Consider the following 23,206-nt stretch of genomic DNA (forward strand, 5'->3'; position numbering starts at 1 on the left):
TCAGCAGCTAAAGCTACTGGGCACGATGTGTGGCACCAAGTTATTTACACATTTTACATTTGCAGTTCCTTCTTCCCAGTCTAGAAACACCTGAGCTGATACACAGCTCCTTGTGCAGAGGAAGAAGGAGGGCAGAGCCAGTCTTGAAGCTGGAAGTCAAATTTTTTTGAGGCGCCAAATGAATAATTTTCTAGAGAGTAAGCATTGAGGCTTGATCCCTCCAAAATCCAAGGAGCAACCCAGTTTTGGAATAGCTTGTTAATGACAGCCCAGTTTACAACCCAGTTCTACACCAGGCAAAATTTACTCTTGCATAATGCACCAAAAGTAAGGGTGGCAGGGGAAAAGAAGGGTTAATCAATCTGACTGAAACCAAGTTGAGGTATCTTGAGTGGAAAACTCAAAATGCTTCTTACGCAGTTCTGCCGTGTGGGCCATGGGTCCATGCACCAGGAGAAGGAAAAGGAAGGAGCTGAACACAGACAGACAGGGGAAAATGAACAAACAAAAACCAAGGAAAGGAATGAGACGTGAGGCTATTTCAACACAAGAGCCATCTGTTTTCTTCACATGTGACAGGGACTTAGTACATATGTTGGCTGTTGACATAAAGGGACAGATATCAGTGGGTATAGACCAGCGTGGCTCCCTTGGCTTATATTAAAGCGACAGCAGTTTACAGCACCAGAAGGTCTGGCTCAAAGAGATGAAGTGGGTGAGCACATCACACCAAAGACGGAAAATGTAAGCCAACCATTATTTTGGAGTTTAGCTTTGATCCCAGAAGATACTTCATTTGGGCAGGGATGCGACAGAATACTATTAAATTTGAAAAGTCGTGTTTGATCCTTTGCTTAGCAATATAAGCACAGGAGTACAAGGAGCACCAAGTGCTATAATTACAAGTGTGAGGAATATGCATGCCTTATTTCTCTCTTGTAACGGGAGAAGCAAATTATCGACATGTACAGGAACTCCCCACAAGGGATGCAATTACTGACATGACATACAGCACAAGGAATCCTAAGACAATGTTGCTACCATGTAAGCAAAGAGGTATTAAATCGGATACCTCGGGCTACCTTGGTTTGGAATCACAAGTCAAGGCGTGGTACAGCCACTGTACGAACTCCTCTCCTGTATGCACAAGCAAGTAAACTAGTAAAGCAATGAACATGCATTTTAAGAGGCTCAAAGCCTAATCACTACTGAATAATTGGGAAGGCCAAGAAAAATCAGGGTGCTCTGTCACACCTAGCACAACGCTACCACCAAAACATGTGCACTAATGAACATGAGATGTTCTTCAACAGTTGCTGAGTATAGCAGGGAGGCAGGACAGACTGTTAACAGAGAGGAAAACTGAACATAGCCATGCTACTGGGTATCCTAATAGCAGAAAGAGCCTCTTGCAACCCTATTTCTAGCCTTGCAGAATGTCAGGAAGGACTTCTGCTCTCCTCCATGTCCTTAAGAGAAGAGCTCTAAGTACTGAGCTCATATGACCCATGTGAAGCACGGTGGGCAAGGTGCACTTCACAGACAGAGGGATTGACAGTATCACATAGAAAAGCACTGACTTCTTCCATCAGAATGGAGACAACTTGCCCGTAGACCTGCTGTGATTTAAAAGCAGGACCGAAGCCCTTCACAGAGCTCACCCATAAAGCATTGAGAAGCCCTTGCCCTTGTACCCTTGATAGTAGTGCCTAGGAGAACTCCTCCTGATGGGATCGTTCCCTTCCTGGTTATAACACAACCCAGCCCTGAGGGGGTCATCTTGTGCAGCTCTGAGAAACCAGAGCCAGATTTCACCTTGGAGGCAGGGTCTGCACCGAGCACAGTGCAGTGGGCAGCTGGGGGATGCTGGTCTCAGAGCAGAGAGGGGCAGATGAAGGTGACCAAGCCCTTCTCTTGGTGCCTGGGTGGGAAAAACCAGGCTCGAGGTCTCCCACCTCATTGCTTCTCATGGGAGAAGCTAGAAATCAGGGGAGAGTGCTCGTACCCTCAGCCAAGTGCAGAGATTTCGTTCGTGCCTCGCCTGATAAAAGAGAAGAGAGGAATTTCTTCATGAGCTCACAACCCAGCTGTGCCTATCTGAGCACCACAAAGACACAGCCATCAGCAAAGAGCAGGAGGCCCTTTTAGCCATTATGAAAGAGTCTGGGGTCCTGTCCAAACTGGGCAGCAAAGCTCACAAGATGAAGAAGGGAGATCATATTCCACCTTTGCAAGCAGTGAGGAATAGGGCATATTCCTACTGCGTGACAAGGGACCACGAATCTTCCCAGAGAAGCCAAATCCCCCTCCTGCACTACATCTCGTCGGGAGCCTTGCGCCTTCCCAACACTTCTCTGGGATGTGTTGAACACAAACGTGTGGAGGGAAGCCTTCAGCTGGGGCTTTGGAAGATGCCCGTGCTTTTCTCCCTTCATGGCAAAAGAGAATTCAAAGATTTCTGACGACGCATGACAGCATGCCATCTGCTGCCTTCGATATGCTCTGCTGGGTCTTAGCTTGGGGGGTGTGGAGAGAAGCGGGTTGCTCCTTAAAGTGAGCTTTGATATCTTTCCTTCTTTCTAATGATACAAAAAAAATGTAAATTCTTGCATCAGCCACAGTGCAGGTTTTCTCATGCTTCATTATGCTTCATGCTAACAGTACATGCAAAGAGGTGTAGTATGTCACCCTCGGGCCAGAAGCAGACATCAAAAGGTCAAACAGCTCAAATGAGATAAAAAAATGAATTGTTTGGGGATATATATTCAGTTCTTTTCTGTTTTCTTTATCTTTTATAGTTTGTTACACAATCCAGGCATTGAAGCCAAACCCCCTTCATCCATGTCATGTGACTGGCTACTTACCTCCTCATTTTTCAATAAAGTTTGCTCTAGACGTATTTTGACCATTGTCTCTTTGTCTAAAAGCTCCAGCTGAGGTTGCACCTATTTCAGAGCAGGTCCATGCTACACGAGCAGGCCGGGTGATTTAATCCAAATTCTCTGGGTGCACAGCATGGAGCAAACACCCACGGCCAAACCACAGCCATGGACATCCAGTAGGGTCCAGCTGCCTTTGCTGGGAGCTATTTGCAGAAATAGTTTGGCTGAACTGAGCCCTCGTCGCTAAAGCACCACAGTGCAATCCATGGGGCTGAGATAGGTCAGGGGACATCACCGGGTTTGGTTTCTCTTCCCTCACTGGGTGTTTTCGTATAATCTGGGCACTATTTGGCTAAAGCAGGGATGTGCAGGCTAAAAAGGAGAGGCTGCTGTAGCCCCTGGGGACCCCACATCACACTAAGATGATCACAGTGGCTGACCCAGGGTTTTGGGGCTCGGGCTGGGGCTGCTCAGAGCTCTGGGACACATCCATCAAGCGCTTGGAGCACCTCGCAACTCCCACTGGTATCTGTGGGAGGATGCAGCTGCCTGAAATTAAGGACAGCATCAGTCCTTTAATGGGCTGGAACAGATTTCAGCAGCCTCCTGTACTCTGCTGCCTGCTGGAGCCTCTCAGCCACAGCTCAGTAAAGAAATGGGAAAATTCATTTAAAAAGGGAGCAGTTATAAACCAAATATCTTAACGTCGCAGGAGCCTAGAGGGCAACTGTAACTAGATTTTTAATCCAACTGTCAGTAGTAGAAACTGTAAAAATAAAGGAGAGGGGGAGAAAGTCATTAACATTAAGCTGATAAAGCAACAGGCTTGGAGTGAATAAAAATAAATATCTCAGCTTGGGACATTTTGGATCTCCTCCCCTAGTATCCATCCATCACCTTTTCTGTGTGCAAGGCACTAGGTTTCACATGGAAACCTTAACTCTGCTGAAGGCTTATGCACACCTAACCTTATAAGTAAATAAAAAAAATAATAATCCATCTGAATCTGTATTTTAATTTTAATTTCTAAATATTGCTACACGTAAGAAATTTATTTCATTTTAAAGACCTGTTTGAGGCATCATCATTTGGGGGAAGGAGATTGAAAAAATGTTTTTCTGAAAGCATCTTTTTCCCAAGCCTGAAGCTTGGGGCTTCTGGAAAATTCTCTACTTATTTTATTTAATCTTTGAGCTGGCTGAGTGGGAAAGGTAAGCTTTCAATATTCCTTTTACTCACATTCCTCTAGTGAAGATTAGTCAGAGCCGCTTAAATAAAAATCAAGAGATTTGTCATGTATTAGCTGTTAGGGAGGGCAAGTATATTTAGAAGAAAAAAAACATCGCTGAGGCTAAGCTTGCTGCATTTAAAATCACCTCCTATGTGTATACAGAAAATAACTTTCAGCAAGTATTTACACCTGCCCTGTGATCCAGTGGTCTCGATACACGGTGAAAATGCTGCTCAGCTCTCTGCTGCCCAGACCTGAGAATGCCTCAAAAGGGGTGGCTCAGCTTTGGTATCAGCTTTGGGCACGGTTTTATCTAAAATGAGAACTTAATAAGGGCAATAAGAAAATCTCACTGAATGGCTGAGGGCTTTGTTGGACTCCTTTTCTTTTTACATGTAAAACTGGGACCTTTTTCTGAACGTGAGTCTCGTGGTGGTAACTTTTTAAGGGTTTTTACCTCCGTGGTCACTAGAGGTGCATCAGCAAAATGAGACCACTGCATTTCTCAGGCATGAAACACTTCATTCTTACTTTGCCCACCGAGATTAACTCATTTCACAGTCCAAAGAACTGCAAGCAGAGCCTCCTTCACTTGCGTGTAGGGCATTTGTTCTTTTGAAAAGTAGATGGTCTCGTTTCTATTGGCTTTCTGGGTAAATGTTCCGCTTTTTCTATTTGAAGATAGTCTGATACACTATGAGATTTTAAAGATAAATTTCACCAGCACCTAGAAGAAGACTGGAAATATGCTAGCTGAAGAAACTGATGGTTATTAATGACGGTATAGATGTCCCTTTTTTTTTTTCCTTTGGCTTGCCTGGTGTGAAAGCTCATTACTGAAAGTAAATCGGAGCACACCCAGAGTAGCGAGCCCTTCTGAGTCACGATTTAGCAAGCTGCGAAGTGATAAATGCCGTCATATAACTGGCATGAAAGGGGTTTGACATTAAGCAAATGAAAAATCCAGAGAAAGCGGCATTTTTGTGAATCCTAACCTAGGCGAGTATTGGGGAGATTCTTTGGAAGAATACATGGGTCCTTTGGTTGGATACTTCTTATGCCGGGGAGTTGAAGGGGGCGGGGGACCCACAATCATATCTATCCTGGCAAAGTAAATAAGAAAAAAGACACCAGCAAAATGCATAATGAAGCAACATGTAGAGAAAAGTTGGTCAGAAAGTTGCAGAAAGAAACAACTGAAAAACAGAACGACAGAGAGAGAAAGAGAGAAATTGAAAATATATTCCGCTGGAAACAGAGATTTCTTTCCTACCACTTGTCGTCGGTGAAAGCCAGAATCTTACCCACCCCGGGGTAAGATTTGGAGATTTTTGGCACCGCGGAAACATCACTGCTGATTAGGACACCCCCCGCATCCCAGATATTATAGGTAACATGCTTTACCCTCTGGAATATATTTGCAGCAATATCCCATTGAGATGGTTGGACAAGAAACAACAAATACTCATTCTCCTTTCAGTTACACCGCTAGATAACACATCCTCAGCTCGTTCAGAAATGCACGAGCCGTTGGGGTCGGCGAGACACGCTGTGGGACCGTGCAACTCAATGAATGGGAGACATCCGTGGCTGGCAAGGTGTCAGGATGAGGCACGAGACGGTGTGAACACAACACTGAAAAGAGCACGTTACAGACACACCACGGTGACAGAGGCATTCATGGTTAGAGGAAAGTGCACACCAACACGCCAGAAATTTGCTCGGCTGCAGCTTTACTCCGCAGCCCCGGCTGCGGGAGGTCCCAGCTGGCCCCACAGAGCTGAGCAGGCAGGGAGAGCACAGCGCTTTGGTTGATGAAAGGGAGTAAAAATATATGTTCTCCTCTGAGCTGGCCCCTGAGAGCCTCCCTGGGCTCCACTAGATGGGCACACCACACTTTATCACCAGCTGGTCCTGCCCCAGTGCTGGCCACGGGCACCCCAGGCACACACCTCTCCTACAGGGGGGCCTTTTCCCGTTATATTGGGTTGATGAGCAGCCAGGGGATCTGTGCTCATCTCGCTGCCACGATGCAGGCTTCAAAAGGTCAGCCCAAGGGGCTCTGGTCCTGTTACCATCACTGATCTCTTGCTTGGGGGGGTACAGGGAGACCACTGAAGCTACCCACTAGCCCCAGATCTCAAATCCAAGTCCTTAACACGTGGCTTTCAAACATCTCCTGGTCCTCCTGACATCCCTGCAATGGGGTGGGTGGCTGTCCCTGCCTCGTCCTCTCCCTGGGACTTCTGCCTCACAATCCCACTGGTGCAGCTAAGGGGACAATTCAGTTTGGTCTTGCGAAAGCTTCAATTCCTTACTCCAACCTCCCCCCCAAAAAAACAACTGACCAAACCACCTTGTCTATGCAGCACACCACCTCAAAGGGTCAATAGGAACCTGTAAAGGCCAGCTGGCAGTCGGCTGCACCATCCTGGGGGGCTGAGAACTCCGGGGACCCCCTGGAGCCAGTGGAGATGCCAACCCAAACAGCTCGCCCCCAGCTGCAGAGGCTGCCTGGAGGCTTCAGGCTGCAGCTTGTTAAAATGAGGAATATCAATCCCTTCCTCCTCCTCTTCCCCCTCCAGATTCAGCTGCACATCGCAGATCCATAAATCGTTCAATCTGTACTGAATGAGGGTGAGAGGCTCAAAGAGAGGAAATTCTCCAGGATATTTTAGTCTGCATCACAAGGGAGAATTTACCTTCTGGCAACAGAGCTGGCAATGGGAAATGCATGCATGGTGTGCAGCAACACTGAGAAAGTTGCCTCCACTGCCTGAACATTGGAAGCAGCAACATTAAAATGGTCTCTGAGAGACTAGGAGGAGAAGAAAGATTCCTCTTTTACATATGACAAATATCCAATTCTTGGGGTACACATTTGCATACCTAAAAACATTTATTTTTTGCACATTTTCAAGGACCTAAATGGGCTGCGAATTAAAGGAAAACCTCCCCAACAACTTCCAGGGGAAGCTTGGCTGCTGCAGCCATCAAGGGAAATACTTTTGTTATCCAAGTGTAAAAGTAAATGGTGAACTATTTTGATCACAGACAGCCCGAGGCCAAGCCCTGCCTCCTGTTCTGGGTGTCCTTGTGCTCAGCAGAGCCGGGGCTCCTTCTGCTGAGCTGACACAGCTCGGGGTGCTGGGGCCTGGGGTTTGGTCCTCAACACAGGACATCAGGGCCATGGGAGCGGTGGTTGGATGAAACTCCTAAAGTAAAGCCTGCAGGGGGATGAGCTGTAAATGCTGTGGGTTTTAGAAGAGGGAGAAACCTTGCTACGAGCTATCAGGGCTGTCCTGGGGTGGGCAACAAGGAAATTTTATTGGTATAACCCCAGTACTGGCTCTGTGTGCTCTCCCTGTCCTGCTCATCCCCACGGGTCTCAGCCACGAGCAGCGATGTTTCCTCTAGGCTCCCTCTTAGGAAGAAAATAATTCAGTTTTAGCTGCAAAGGAAAGTGTCTCTCCCATGGCAACATCCCCGCGGTGAACAAAAAAGCAGGGAAAAAGTGAAGCAAGCAGAGGGGTCTCTTGCCTGGACTGAAGGTTTTTAATCCGGGAGAGCATGTCCAGGTGACCGGCCGAGTACTGCTCGATGACGTCCATCACGTCGTAGGGCCGAAGGCTCTCCTTAAACTTGCGCTTGGAGACGAGGAATCGCATAATGCTGCAGGAGAGGGAGAAAAAAGGGGAAATCAAGTCCCTGGGCTGGAGCCTGGCCTGTGCAGTGGGAAATAAAAAACATGCAGGGAGGTGAGGGAAACTGGAATGAATCCCAGCCCTGCGAGCTTGGGGGAGGATGAAGCAAGAGGAGAGGGGATGGGGCTCGTAGCTGAAGTCCTGTCTGCGCCAGGGGACACCGATGCCCTCCAGACTATCAGCTGTGCAGGTCTCCTCTCTGTGCCACTTTTATAAATGTCAGCATTAAATCTCAGAGCTAGTGAGAATGATCGCTTGGATGCATCCCTGCAGGGGATTTTCCTGTTTCTGCATTTATTCCTTCCCTCAGCAAAAACTGCCCTTTCTGGCAGAATTTTCTGTAAAGGAGGGCAGGCCCCCCAGGGGAAAAACAGCCTGCAGCACAGGCATTTCAGCATTTGCCATCTCTGCATGGACTTTACATTTCTTTTTCTTTTCCTATCATATCTTTTTCTGGACCATTTTCTCCCTCTCTTACCACACTGCCCTGATGCTGACTTTCAGTCCCGGCGTTAAATCTTCGGTCACAAACTCACAGTTGCAGCTTTTGTTCTCGTCAGGAATATCTTCTCCAGGGAGGCTTGCTTCTGGGTTGGGGAAAAGTAGGAATAAAAGACAGCGTGTTACTATTCCCCCACGCCAGGCAAGGAAGGGGAAACCAGGTCGCAAACAGCAACCCTGGGGGAAGCACTGAGAGCTCTTTGCTGAGCATCCCAGTGAGAGCATCCCCAGCCACGCTAAGGTGACATCCAGCAATGCAGGACCCATCCACCTCTAGTTGCTTGACCCTTCCTCCTTCTTCAGCCCTATATAAATATGAAATTACCATGGATGTCAGCAAGGGGTTTCCTCTCTCACTATAATCCTGTACCCTGGCTAAAGGGCTGGAAGGGGTCACAGACTTATTTAAGCACCCCCAGGTTGCAGCTCTGCCCTTCCTAGATGGTGAAAAGAATGTCAGTGTTACCCATGGGTTTTAAGGTCCCACAGGACCCCAAACCCACACTTTCCCAAGCCCCCACCTTCTGAGTTTTGCCGTGATGCAGCTCCCTTGATGCGGAAAGCTTGCCGGGCTCGGCTGCGGTCTCCGAAACTCCAGCTCTTGGGCACCTTGCTCGGGCTGTCCTCGATGCTCTGGTCAGCGCTGGGGGACCTCCGGATGCCCTGAGCCTGTGGAGAGCCTTTCCCTTTGGTGCCAGCACCGCGGGGACTGGAGAAGACACGATCTTTCAAACTGACCTTCTGACTGTTCAGAGAAACACGTTGAAACAAAGACAAAAAGGAGACAGCAGGAGGAGTCATTCTGGAAACCACGCAGTCCTTCCCCACCAGCCATTAGAAACCAAGAGCACTTCCAAGCAGCAGTGAGATGTAGCTTTGCTGTTGGCTTTTCTTTCTTTCTTTTCTTTTTTTTTCTTTTTTTTTTTTTTTTTTTTAAGATATATATATATATATATATTTTTTTTTTAAGCGTTGTAGAAATGTTTCCGCTATAATGAGTGAAATGGGAATGATTATTAAGAGAGAAAAAATAATGAGGACTTGAACAGAAGCCCCTCGTGGGATGCCAGGGCTGGCGGGACAGAATGACGTTAAACGATGAGGTTATGAGTCCTTAAATCACTGATCGGCTCCGATCATGAGCACGGAAGCTTTTCTTTCACAACTGCCTTCCAAAACCCTACATCTGATAAGAAAATACCAATAAAAAAGCCTTTACCTTAAATATTTAACTTTACTTGGAAATACTTTATTTCTGGTGCTCAAACCTGTCCTTCCCCCTTCATTTGCCCTTGTCCTTCCGCCCTCCTAAAATATGATCTGCCCCTTTTAGATCTTCCAAAGAGCATTTTTCGAGTCATATATTTAAATACTTAAATATGAACACTTAAATGCACAACTCCTTTGTATCCTATAAAGATTCCATCTCAAAGCCAACTACCACCTAGCTGCAGGTCGGCTACAGGCTCCATAAATATGCAAAGCAGAATTTTACAGCTTCAAAATATGGCAATTTATTGATGTTTTTCTATTCGAATCCAATTTCCTTACTAATGCGTAATAATGGTTTGAAAAGAAGGTCACTGAGAAACCGTCAGCTGAGCCAGCTTTAATTATTTTCCAAATTCTGAAATTTGTAAATAAAAACTTTCATCTGAATGACGATGACAAATTTTCACACCAAAATTGCAAACCAAAAAGCTAGTATGAATCTTTAGGAAAGGGCCACCTTCTGAGAGACAGCCCCGGGGGAACCCAACTGCAAAGGGTTCCGGATAATTTGATATTCTCTGAATAGCAATTAATTATTAAAATCTACGAATAAAGGTTTGACAACCAGTGCAAGGCACTTGTGCGTGGAGCTAAGGTTTTGTAAACAGGCGACTCAAAATGGAGCAAACCCAAGGATTTAATTTCCAATACCCTGCACCATTGCAGCAGCCTCTTATCCTGCTGCTGCACATGCTCTGCCTCAGTTTGCAGGCACAACACTGCTGGAATTTTGATTTCCATGTCGGCTTTCCGGGTCACCAACCAAAGGCCTGTTTTTTTTCTGTCTCTCGGCAATGCCACCTTAAAACTCAGAAGCAAACGCTCCTCCTTTGCCTTCAAACCCAGCACGAGGTTCCTCAACCAGAACTTTGCTGCTGCTGTTTGAAGCAAAGCAAACTGCAGCTCCCTTCTCCCAGCTGCATCAGCTGCGCTGACAGCACCAGACATTTGTTTTTGTCAGGAGAGGAAGAAGGCGTGACTTGAAGACACACGGGGGGCAGATTTGTTGAGTAAGAAGGTGCTATTTTTACAAAGTCACTTCACACTGTGAGACACTGAACATTTACACGGGCAGCAAGGTGCTTAGGCAGCATTTGCTGGCATTGCCCAGTGCAGGACAGGGCTGCCTCTGAGCATTGGCTGGGCAACAACTGCAGGCCGAAGGATGCAAATAAAATCTGCTCGTGATCAAGTTTCGAGTAGAAAGGGAAAAGTAGAAAAATGCATCCAATTAATGATGCATTTTTAATTCAGTGAAACTGCAGAGAGAGGTGCTGGAGATTTAATTTCCAGCACAGTGGCCACCTGCAAAGTGCATCTGAAAGCCAGGGGCCAGCAGACATTCAGCACAGCTGAAAATCAGACGGGAGGCACAAATCCGTACAGGAATCCAGGAGCAGGCATGTGCCCAAATACCTTTCTGGATGTAAGCTTTGGGCCCTGATGCTACCAACAGCACCTTACACAGCAACCAAATGTTGAAAAGCAATTCTTTCTCTGCGTTTCCTGGGTGAGAAGCCAGATTGAGATTTTATTTGTCATTTCATCCTAAGTAAGCCATTTGGATTTTTTTTCATGATTTCAGTTAATTTTAAAAAAATAATAATAATATTCTGGAATCTACTGCATTTCAGTAGCATTAATGCACTGAACTATCCAGCCTTTTTTAAATAACTTTTACAAAAAAAAAAAAAAAATCTGCAAAACATGAACATTCAGAATTCAAAACAATCTCTTTGTGCCTCATCCCTGTTGCTCCCATCACCAATTTCAACACGAACCCAGTTGCCTATCACTGAGTAAAGCAGGGCCTTTGCTTTGGGGTCCTTTCCATTTCCACAGTAAACGTGCTGCAGATGACTGCAAGACCCACAAAAGGCCAAAAAGAAAGCATTGAGCTCAGGGAGGAATCTGAGGGAAGGGTTTCAAGCCTGATAGCACGAGGTGCAATACTTTTATATTTTAAAAATTCTCGTAGAAATCTGATGAACAATTAGGGTCTGGGTGGGTTTTGTTGCTGAGCACTCACTCCTCAGACAAAAACCCAACACCTGATGGAACTTTGTTGTTTCAACAAAGACAACATAAGACAATATGAACAATTCACTGAAGTTTTCCTTCTGCCATGCAATTCTCTCACTGGAAATGACACCTGGAATTCACATGCAAGCCCAATCCCTGCAGAGGGGGATGCTGCTGGGGTCTGCAGGAGCTGGCGGGCAAGAGTCCAAAAGAAACAAATACATACAGGGAGATGTGTGTTGTCAGCTAATCCAAGATCATGTTCTCGTTTAACCAGAAAGTCATGCAAAGTGACACAGAGCGTGCCAGAGAAGTGGTTTAGGTGTCACTCAATGGTAAATGGACTTGGGTTCAGTGGACATCATACGTGTGGGTGACATGAACACGAGGAGAGCGGTAATCCAGCCACACACAACACGAATCAAAGCTTGCAGTCATGATGGTGAGAGCAGCGTGGGCACACCGCACGCACCTTGCTTGTTCCAGGGGGAAGGGAAGGGAAAATAAATGCTGGCTTTGTAATCAGAGATTATGGGAACCCGTAGCAGCGTAATAGGATGTGCTTTACTTCCTGGATCTTTGTAACTACTTTAAGTTGGCAGCTATTATAAATGTTTCCGGTCTGACTTCAGGGAAGGTTCACAAGACTTTCAAATCTTGGCTTGAATTTACAAAGGATGCAAGAAGCTGAATTGACATTTTTTTTTTTTTTTTTTTTTTCCTGTGGCCAGGCAGAAAACCGAGAGCCCCCAAGGGAGGAGCATGTAAGGACTGATCCCTATCCCCAGCAGTTGACAGAAGGCTGCTCACTGCTTTAGTGGCCCAGCACTCAGCAGGAAAATGCATGAAAATTAACCTTTAAATGAGCTGCCACCCAGCCTCCTTAGGATGCCGGGGGCTTGAGCTCTTGTCTGAACCCCTCTGGTACAGGGGTTCATTCCATAGTCCTCCATGGTATTAAACCAGCACTTTTTAAAATATGGACTATAATATTAGCAGAAATTTTGGATCAATGAAAATAATCACCTGTAACTTCTTGCCATTGATTTCAAACTACGCTTGAGCAATTGCTTCATTCTCTTCTTTCATTTTGTAGGCCAAACTGAGTTAGGCTTTCATGGCTCAGATCCACCTCAGCCAGTTAAAAGTATTTCTTCTGAAAAGCTATGGCCAGGAGAAGCAGGTTATCTCTTGCTGGGAAATGAGGCTGTTATTCCATCCGGAGCTTGTGCTGAGCTCATGGCGCACGAGAACAGCTTGTTAAAACCAGGCAGGAGAGCCAGGAGTGAATGATAGCCTTTATGAATCACTGGGCAGAAAGCAATTACTGGGGACATTAAGGCAAGGAAAGTATGTCTGTGTGTGCAAGGCTCACCATGGCTAGAGCAGAAATCACCAGAGGACCAGGCTCAAGCCTGATTTACCTCCAGTGATTTCAGAAAAGCCATTGAGAAGGTGAACTCAGCCCTGCAAATGTAGTTGCTAGAAGCAGAACAACCTGGGCATAAGAAAAACAAAAAGAAAATTCAGCCAATGATCAATGTCCTGGTGGGTAATCCTCTTCTCTTCCTCACAACTGTGGTGTTAGGCTTGGGTTGAAGGAGGTCACTGAAATCACAACTGGAAAGACTGGCACTGTCCCTGAAGCCACCACCTAAGTCTGGAAAAATGAGGGGCCTTGGGCAAGCAAAGGGACACCAGATCCAAACACATCATTAATGCTGGTCTTTGGTATTTTGCAGCATCTCTGTTATGTTCTCATCCCGCTCTTCCTAACACAAAGAGTTTTTTTTGTTTGTTTTTTTGTTTTTATTTTCCCAAACTGATGTTGGGCACTGTCAAAACCCACACTGCACATGTCCTGCATCTTCCAGCAGCCGTTAGCTATTTGCCAGCTCAACCGGAGCATAGAAAAACAGCTAGATTAAGTCTTCAAGCTTGGATGATTATTTCTTGAACAAGACTTTAAGAAATGCTGCACCCAGACCTGCAGGCCAGTCAAGGGCTCTGCAAACACCTTGCCTAAGCTGCTCTGTGTGCCATTTCCTCCTGCTATCAGGTTCAAAAGTCTCTTACAAAGCAGAACATGATAGACTTACTAATCTGGCTTGGTATAGTTACACTGGTGTCTAAAAAATGCACGCATTATTGTGTTTATTGACCAGAGATCATTGGTTTAGTACATTACGAAACCATGGCTCCTAAAAAGTTCTCTATTAATTTACCTACAATGAGTTTTCAATGATTGTCTCGTTGTTCACTGTGATTTCATTATATGCATCCTAGATGAAGGCTCCTTAGCATTCAGCCTTAGATGCATTGATGTGCTGGCATCTGCCCCTAAGAGTCTGTGCAGTGGCTGACTGCAGGCAGGTAGCCCAGGGGTCCAGGAAATCCAGATATTTCAATTATTTTTATGTCCTTCTAGGGTTGACCTACAGTTTTACTAACGCACAGTGTGTACAACACTATATTCACGATGCAAGTAACAAAGATGCCCTTGTAGCTACTCTAAAATTAAAGACTCCTTTGTAGCATGAAGCACACTCCATAATCCCCCTTTGCAAGGTCCAATGGATTAAGAAGATCTTGAGATAATAATTTGTTTCATCCTCCCTTTCCCTCACAGAACTCAAGATGGAGGAGATGAAATGAGGACCACAGCAGGAAGGAATTCAGTAGAACATAGGAAAAATATACTGGCTTTACCAATTAAAAATTCATGCCTAGAAAGACATGCAAGGAAGACATTAAGATCAGAGTGGCTGATTTTCCAGAAAACAGAACTGGACACGGACAGGTGAGAGGAGAGCATTACAAACATCACTGCTTGTCTTAAACTCTGCCCAAACCAACCTCAGTGCTAAGCAATGAAAGGAGCCTTTCTCTGGGAGGAGTCCCTGCCCGCATTACATTTCATCCTCCAAGGATAAAACAACCTCACCTGGCAAATGGAAACACTACAGAACGTATGATAAACTTTCCAACTAGGCTACTAAACAAACCTTTGCTTTTTGGAAATGTATTGAAATGTTGTCCATGCAACTGATAATTACCCAATATTTAAACCAGTCCTTTCAAGGATGAATTTCAAGGAGTGCTAAAGTACCATCAAAACACCTAGCAAGAGGCTAACTCAAAGATTCAGGCTATTTATCCAGGTACAGTAGAATTTCCTGTCAGAAACCTGCCATCATGACTATCAAACAAGAACTGCTGTCATAAAATCTAGGTCATGCCCCCTGACTCTTTGTTACCCACTCAGAGATGGGATTTACCACGCTACTTCTGAGCTTCTGGTACACACAAGTCTCAGATATGAGCCTTAGCCTCTAGTCTGACACGTAATAAAAGTAACCAGCAAGGGAAAAAAAAAATAGCAAGGAAGGAAAAGATATAAGTTGGAACAATTAATGGAGAAAATCAGAGATACATATTTTTTTTTATTATTATTTTTTTAATATAACTGTAGTTTATCGGCTTTCTGACGGAGACAGAGACTGGTGATTTTGAGAATTAAAATGGACTCCAAGAAAGAGCATGCAAAAATCCAGTTTCACAAACATGCTGCATCACTCAGTGCCCTGCCCCTCCTGGGCTTTCACCTGCCTGGCCTGGGGGGAAGAGCTGATGGGGTTCACCTGCCAGCATTCAAAGCATGCAAACTCTGGGCATTGGTAGTTCAAGAAGGTGCATGTCTGCTGCCGAAAAGCAATGTCTGGGGCAGGGGAAGATTCTTCCAGTGCAGGCACGAAAGTAGATATCTTTATACACAAGGAAAATAACACATGTATCTGTGTGCCCTCGTGGTGATCAGATGGGTGCGCTAAGGGATGCTCCCTGGGAATTCTCTGAAGCCACCTAGCAATTGTCGACTTGATGGAAAAGATGAAAACGCGGCTGGTACAAAACGTTCTGCTCTAGCTGTCTGTTCCCCACTGGATCTAGAAACAGACCCATTCACAAGGCCAATGTCAAGGCTAAGGAGAACCCGTATCCCCTACGTCTGGTGGGACAGGCTAAGATTAGTCCTTCTCTAGCTGCGTAGTAGAGGTGCTAGATAGGCAAGCCGTGGCTTCTAAAGGCCACACGACTAGGAAAGGTCAATTTGCAGTGTTCAGAGAGCCAAAGGGATGGCGATTGAGTGGAGGGGGAAGCTGGCATTTCTCGTGCTACTAACTTCGTATCGCTGTGCAGTGCAATTCAATTTGCAAGGATTCTCTGGACCCTGAGGAGGGATGGAGCGATGGGGAGGAAGGGGTCTTGATTTAAAAAAAACAAAAAGATTACTATTTTTTTAATTTTCCATCATTTGTTAAACTTTGTTTCCTTGCCTCCTTTGTTGCTGAACAGTCACTGGCTTGCTAGCCCAGACCAAACTCCCCATCCTCATCTCTGTGATTCAACGAGTTCTGCATGATAAGCAGACAAGGACGCCGCTAATTTCTGAGCGGGCAATGGGGAGGCTCTTTCGCTTTTATTTTACTCATCTAGTACCTCTATTAAGCAGAGAAGTGATCAGAACGGGTGGTAGCAGGGTAGAGGGAGAATGAGCCGTGCAGCTTTTGATTAGTTCCGTGCGACGCATTTCCCGTGGTACCTAGAGTTTCCTGAGCAGCATCCGCAAAGTGACTCCCTGCACGGTTTGCTTTTACTGGAAATGAGGGGAGAGTAAAAATTAGACCTGGAAGCAAATGCCAGACAGGAAACTTTTGATTACTGACTCTAGGTTTAAAAGACAGCTGACTTGAGGGCCACGTTCATGACAGGATTTTTATGCTTGAGCATTAAATTTTAAAAAAAAATAATTAAGGTGGTGTCTGAAACTTGTCTTGCTGTGGTCAATAAATGTCATTATTAGAAATGACACATCCTGCTTTGAATTGGTGGCATCAGTTCATCTACAATTGAATGAGTCCTACAGGAAGACAATTTCCAACTGCATTGGGAACAAAAAGTATGTTCTTCTTCCTCTAAATAGATAAAAAAGATCATATTTTAATTTTCTGGAGTATGGAGAGACAAAAATTTAATTTGTATTCTCCAGCAACACCTGAAATGGTTGAATTTATTCTTAAAAAAAAAATAAAAAATAAAAAAATCTCACCAAGTGAGCTAGTTAATCTCTGAATTATTTGCACTACTCATAAAGGTAATAGCATTACATTAAGCCTGGCATTAAAAAAAAAAAATCCATATAAAAAAATGGAGTGTGGTGCAGTCCTTTACAGGAAGGCATTTGAACATCAGCGTTCACATGCTTGGTTTTCATTGTGCTTGTCCAATGGCCCCTAACACTTTTGGGGTGATTCAGGCTTTGTGGACACCCCACCACGGCTCCGTGAGCCCTGCCCAGAGATTGCCACCCATGAGGGTTCTCCAGGCCACGGAGCAGCCCTCTGCCTGCGGCAGGGTGATGGGGTGGCCCCAATTCACCCCCCCCCGGGCACCAGCACGCAGCTGCCCACCAGCGTTCCCTGCTGAATTCACAGGCAGACTGAAAAGGATGAAGGGCACAAAAACCCAGTCTCGTTTTCAGCTCAAATTCAGCAGTTGGAAGAGCTCGTGGGCATGCACAGAAGGAATTTGTAGAAATTCCTACTGCTTTGTGCTAGGTGCAAGCTCAGGCGATGCCACTCTCCCCTTCCCGGGCACTCCTTGGGTGCTCAGAGCAGGACCCCACGTCCCCAGGACTGGTGGCACTACTGGGGCTGTCCTGGAGCTGGGGTCCGGGCATCGCGGCATGGGGTGAGATATTGAGCATGCAGAGCCCAGGGCGGATGGATGGGTTCCCCAGGCTCCCCGCCTCCTCTGCAGTCCCTACAGAAAGATGCAGTCCCTTCCGTGCAAATAATCCGCTCCCCTAAAGGCAACTGATTATTTCCAGATTACTGTCAGTCCCAGCATGAGTCTCTGACACCGGTTTAATTGGTTAAAAGGCCAAACACCAACCCAGGCTAACACAGCCCTGCGGGCTCCTAGGGTTGACACCGGCTCCCACAGGCAGCAGGGGTTGGTGCCACCCCAGGCTGGGGGAGCAGGGGCCCAATGAGCCAACCAAAGGCATCCTCCAGTGCGTACAAAAGCCTTAATCACACCCCTGAGCAGAGCGATTAGTGTCGTGTGTATCTCAGACAGACATATACATACACTGATATAGAGAGATATACGCACAGATATACATACACATTACAAAGTAGCCCAGTCCAGCATTCACCCAATATAACAGCCAAGGTCTTGCTGGGTTCATTAGGGTCGAGGACAAACCACAGCTGAGGACAACCTTTTAAAGAGGTTCCTCTCATTACCTCTAGAGCTTAACTCATGCTGGACAAAGTAATCTGACTTTTAGCTTCCTAGTTCCTCCTTATGTTTCTTTTTTTTTTTTTTTTTTTTTTTTTTCTGATATGAATGCATTACTGTGATCATCTGGTTCGTTAATTTTTAGCTTTTTGCCCAGTCATATTTTGGAAAACACAAGAGGAACAAATCTGGTCGTGGCTGCCTTCAGATGTGTACCAAACCATCTGGGAAGGAGCATCTGGAGCACACATTTCATACAGGAGCCTCCGTAGCCCTGGCTAACCATCCGTTTGCCTTTTTGACATTACAATCAGAAGACAAAATAAACAGAGACAAGATGCCACAGTAAATTTTCAGCCCGATTAGCATACGAGTAACCAAAACCCCGTCAGCCTCTCCAAATTGCTCACTTTGTGCAGCAGGCGGCTGCTCCTCCCGGCCGATGCACAGCACCGGGTGGATGCAGTGCCCAAAGCGATTGCTAATAGAAGAGTTTCTGTAAGCAGTTTTAAAAAGTGGGAGGAAAATAGAAAGGGCGAAGGGGTCTGTAGCAAAAGGCCAGCATCTTTTCTGCGTCATGGGAGCTGAGCTCCTGTCCCCCCAGAGCAGGTCAGCACGCGGCTGCCCAGCACTTGGTCAGAGATAGATGCAGACAAGCTCACGGTGGGAAACAAAAGAGAGATGACAGAGAAAGGTCAGAACCTGTCTCCCAGACAGGCTGCCCCAGTGTACGCCAAGACCCAACCAAAGGCCACCCGAGTCATTCCAGGTGACCCCGAGCTTCCGCTACGCTAACCCGATCACCTCCCGGTGTCCTCCCAGCCCAGGCAGCAGCTCTCCCAGTGCTGCCTCGACAGAAATCAGCATAGCCATGGCAGCACTGGAGTCAGAGGTCAGCATCATTGCTGACACACAAGCAAGACCCCATGGGCTGGAAGGGCACTGTGGATGCTCCTGAATCAGGCAAGGCAATGCTTGTTCTGCACAGTGTGTTCCCACGAGCCGGGCCAGCATCTCTGCTCTGACTTCAAATATAGTAAGAAGCAGCACAGCAGAAAAGCCATTTCTGTTCTGTTTGCTGTAAGGACTTTGCAGGATGTCTGCTGTGGATATAGGAAATCAGCCACTCCCTACACATAGGCACAATCAGAGCAAAATGCAGCTATGCCTAGATGAGAGAATATACATTTCACCACTGCAGTGAAATGGAAAGTGGTAAATCCTTCACTGGCCAAAGCAGTAACAACATGGTGCTGGGGCCTGCTAGCAGAGATGATTCAACCCAAGGTGTTTCCTACATGAAAAGGTCACCACATAAAACAGACCATGGCTGGGTGATACCCTGTCGGGTGGGCTGGCAAAGGGAATGAGTTTTCTTGTGTCAGGATGACACACTGAGCATCACTGTGAGGCTGCTGGAAATCAAAGTGGGTGGGACTGTAAGAGATTCAGAGACTTTTATTCAGGAAAATAGCTGGCCTGGGGCCCCTCTTTATATAGGGACATCTGTGCAAAATGCCTTCCTGAGGTCTGAGACATTATCAGAAAGAAAAGGGCAGCGGGTGCAGGTAGAAGAGATGTTGTCCTAATGAAACAAGAAGGAAAGAGCTTTGGCTTTGCTCTGTCAGCTGAGCTGAACAATCTGGAAAGTCCTCTGTGGTCACATATACGGCAGCCACAGACCTCAGCTTAAGCACTCCTGGATTCAGGTTTAGCATCTTACAAGGGATGGCAACAGCACCATCGGTGTCACCAGAGACAAATACAGGAGCAGAAAAGCAGTGTTTGGATATTACCCTGATGAAGAAGCTATACATAGTAAGAAATACTCTGAAAAAGGGCAGTGAAAGGTTATTTTTACTTCTTTCTGCGACAGAAGATTAAGAAAGCAATTTTGAAAATGAACAGGAAAAACCTGCAACTTCTGTGAAGAAATATTCCATCTAACCTATTGTACTCAGTGCTGAAAATGAACCCTGCGAGATGGGGCAGAGCTAAAAAGGGAAATACCCACAGAAGTAAGACCAGTGCCTGCGACTGCAGGGACGCAGGCTGGTGTGACCCTATGAGGGACCATCCGTCCACAGATTTCTCCAGCTATGGAGCTGATTGGGTTGAAGAGAGATTTCTTCTTGCTGCAGTCATGTGGCTGCGAGGAACGTGGATTTACCCTTTGATGCAGCCAGTGTACATGCTGGCTGAGATGGGGCAGTAAAGCAGCCAGGGCCTGGGGTTAAAATTCTGTCCCTCCTGATGCCAAGGGCAGGTGGCCAAGATTTCAGCCTTGCTCTGCTCCCAGAGAGCACTGCCCTGTTTTAATAAAGATGGATGGAGGCTGCCTTCACTCTCACTGCGCTAGCAGATACCCCAAATAAGAACAAAAAATAAATAAAAATTCTGGCTAGTTGAAACATGATCTTGGTGATTTGATTTACTTGGCAGGGAGTGGATGGAGTGCTATGGAGGTTCTGCTTGCAAAGAAAAGCTCAAATGAAAGACAGAAAAAAAAAAGAATAGGGGATGGGGAAGGAAGGGAAGAAGGAGGGAAACAAAGAAGGAAAGATGAAATTTCTTTCCTTTAGTTGGCACTGTATCTGCCCAGACATGTTTGGTTGGATTTTGTGCTAGGAAAAAAAAATCAGTTTCTGTCCTCAGATAAGCTAAAATGCACAGCAGAAAGTTACATCTGCAAAATGCCGGGTTGTAGTTATGCTTCTGAAAAACATGTCTGCAATATCTGCAATATTTAAGCTGTAAGCTAAGTTCTGAGATATGAGACGGAAAATCTGAAAGCCAAGCAGATGACCTCCACAGATCATCAGTTTTGTGTCTTGTTTCCTAAGAAAAAAAAAAAAAAAAAAAAAAAAAAAAAAAAGGAGATTCAATCCTAGAATTACTTCTTGAAAGAAGTGGGAAAATAGAGGAAAACTTCCAGAATTAAATAGTTCTAACAGGACAAAAAGTATCCCAAAAGTATCCCAAACACCTGACCCGTTGCTTTCCCTGGGACATGTGAATAGCCAAAGCTCTCCCTGAGGTCAGATTTGTGGCTGCCCTGGGAAGGTGCTCGCCACATCTCAGAGGTGCCCAGCTGAGCATGTGGACTCAAAGACAGGGCAGGGGCTGTGCTTCACCTGCAGGGTGGGAGGCCAAAGGGACGTGCAGGGCAGCGTGTCTCTGCCACCCAATGTGGTGCTGTGTCAGAGAGCCCTTCTGTGCCCTGCAGCCAGAGGCATTCAGGAGCTGGCAGCTCGGCGGTGATGGCTTTGTGCTCCCACATCCCCACGACACCAGGCGAGGACACAGGCGAGGCATCACCCACTCCCTGAGCCTGCTTTAAACTGTTTCAGCTACAACTCCAGCAGCAACAGAAAAGAAAGCAGCATAAACCAGAGCCCTGCTGTCGCCCTGGATAAAGGTCTGCCAGCTCTCCCCGTGCTGCCCACCGCTGTCCCTCTCCCCCTACAGCCTTGCTATCCTCATAGCCACAGCCCCAGGCAGACTGGAAGGAAGATCTGATTTAAGGTCCAGCGTTACACGTAGATACATTGGACTGCCACAGCACAGAAAAAGCACGTCAATACCTAGAATGCTTCCCTCGATGGCGCCACGACATGGTACACACACGCACACACGTACATAGAGATCTACGGGTAATGCATGGGGATGGCGTGCTGGCAGTGATACAGACCTTGGCGATGGTTCGGGCTGCTGCTCTTTCCTTTAAACAGAAGCAATAGTACATTAGCATGGTGTCAGGTGGCAACAGATGTTGCTGCTTCACTGTTAAAACATAACGAAAAGACAATACCAAACAATACAGCTAAGTGGAAAGTTGTGGACAGAAGAGAGGGAAAGGAGCGCTTAATTCCTGGAGTTTCTGGCCTGGACAGGAGATCACTGGAGACTCACACAACCTCAGAGAAGACACATACAATGCACAGGGCTGAAGAGTTGATCCCAACCCACCCTTGTGCCTACACAGGACTGAGACACCTCACGGCTGTGTGATTTGTGTGAGCACAGGAGGACTTCTGTGGGCTCAGAGAGCGGCCCCTTCCTTTGGAAATGCGTGGCCTTGAGTGGTTTCTGCATGTAGGGAAGGATTTGAACATCTCCTGTGACCCTGGGGTATCTCTTTATCCTTCCTGGCCATCAGGACAGAGCTAATGTTAGACCTGCTGATGCACAGCTTCGCTCCCGGTGCTAATGCATAGTACTGGGGGGGTGTTGGTGGGAAGGGGTACAGACCCCTGGCCCCAAGGCCCTGGCACCCCTAGCATCCTTTCTGCCTCCAAAGCCTTTGGCAGATACTTTGCCAAAGGCACCGCTGGGGGAGTAGGGAGCCATAATTTTTGCAGTCAGTCTCCTTCTGAGATCCCAAACCACTTGATTGTCCTGAAAAATCACCACCTGCAAAAGGATAGACATAGCACCACAAGCCAACATAAGGCCACACTAAAAAAAAAAAAAAAAATCCATTTCACTGACCAGGCAGCTCAGTGGCATTTCTCTGCAGCAATGAGGAAAACTTGTTCTGCTTTCAACTATTCACACCTTCACAGCAGGAAACTGCAAAAACCAGCCCTGAACCAGCTTTGCCCTTGCAACTCCAGAAGAGAGGGACCAGATTGTGTGTCTCAGCAGAGAAAAGTCTGCTTCCTCTGGCAACTGGCACAGACTGTCTCTGGTGGGGACAAACTGGACTGCAAGAAGAGCTGGGCAGGAGGAGCTCGACTGCCTCACAGCATGATGTTGTACAAGCCCTGGTCCTGCCTCCACCCCAAGCTTAGACCCTGAGATCTGCACAGACCCCAAACCCTGTCCCTTGTGCTGAAGGCAGCGGCCTGGAGAGACTAAAAAACGCCCCCCTGCCCTCTACTCATTGCTCTGTCCAGTTTCAAAGCCCGGCCCCAGGCACTATCTCAGATATTCACACTTTAAATTTGGCCATCAGACCCATTTGCCTCCAGATCTCCGTGCCCTGGTGGGACACGCAGCCCTGGGTCAGGTCCTGTCTCAGCCCAGCAGACCTGCTGCAGCAAGGCCAGCATCTCTGCTCTGTCCCCAGGGGTCTGCAGCTCCCCTTTCACCAAACAGGGCACCCTGGCCTGCTTGAACCACAAGAAATGACCCTTCCTGAGTACTTGTTTAAGCTGCAGGATGCCTGGCCCTCTGGGGCAGTAATTTATACCTCGCCACAGCAAATTTAGCAAAACTGAGGTGATGCTTCTGGCTGACACTGATTGGTATTCCCCCAACAGAGATGCTGTGGGATCAGCAGAGAGCAT

General features: G+C 46.6%; 1 protein-coding gene across 3 annotated transcripts in view; it reads right to left on the minus strand.

The window, feature by feature from the left end:
- The window catches only part of KCNQ2 (potassium voltage-gated channel subfamily Q member 2), a gene marked incomplete at both ends in the record, with an annotated part of 60,693 nt that overhangs the window by 2,364 nt on the left and 35,123 nt on the right, over positions 1–23,206 (minus strand). Inside the window, 6 exons of one of the 3 annotated variants that reach the window (XM_084296805.1) lie at positions 5,109–5,216; positions 7,654–7,785; positions 8,296–8,404; positions 8,840–9,063; positions 16,213–16,266; positions 21,607–21,636. In XM_084296805.1, coding sequence (XP_084152931.1) covers positions 5,109–5,216; positions 7,654–7,785; positions 8,296–8,404; positions 8,840–9,063; positions 16,213–16,266; positions 21,607–21,636 — 657 coding nt within the window. Of the gene's footprint in view, positions 1–5,108; positions 5,217–7,653; positions 7,786–8,295; positions 8,405–8,839; positions 9,064–16,212; positions 16,267–21,602; positions 21,637–23,206 lie in introns of all 3 variants that reach the window. The other 2 variants (XM_084296806.1, XM_084296807.1) reach the window with 2 other exon arrangements.

This window comes from Netta rufina, assembly GCF_964035555.1.
Source record: "Netta rufina genome assembly, chromosome: 16".
In the NCBI taxonomy this organism is placed as follows: Eukaryota; Metazoa; Chordata; class Aves; order Anseriformes; family Anatidae; genus Netta; species Netta rufina.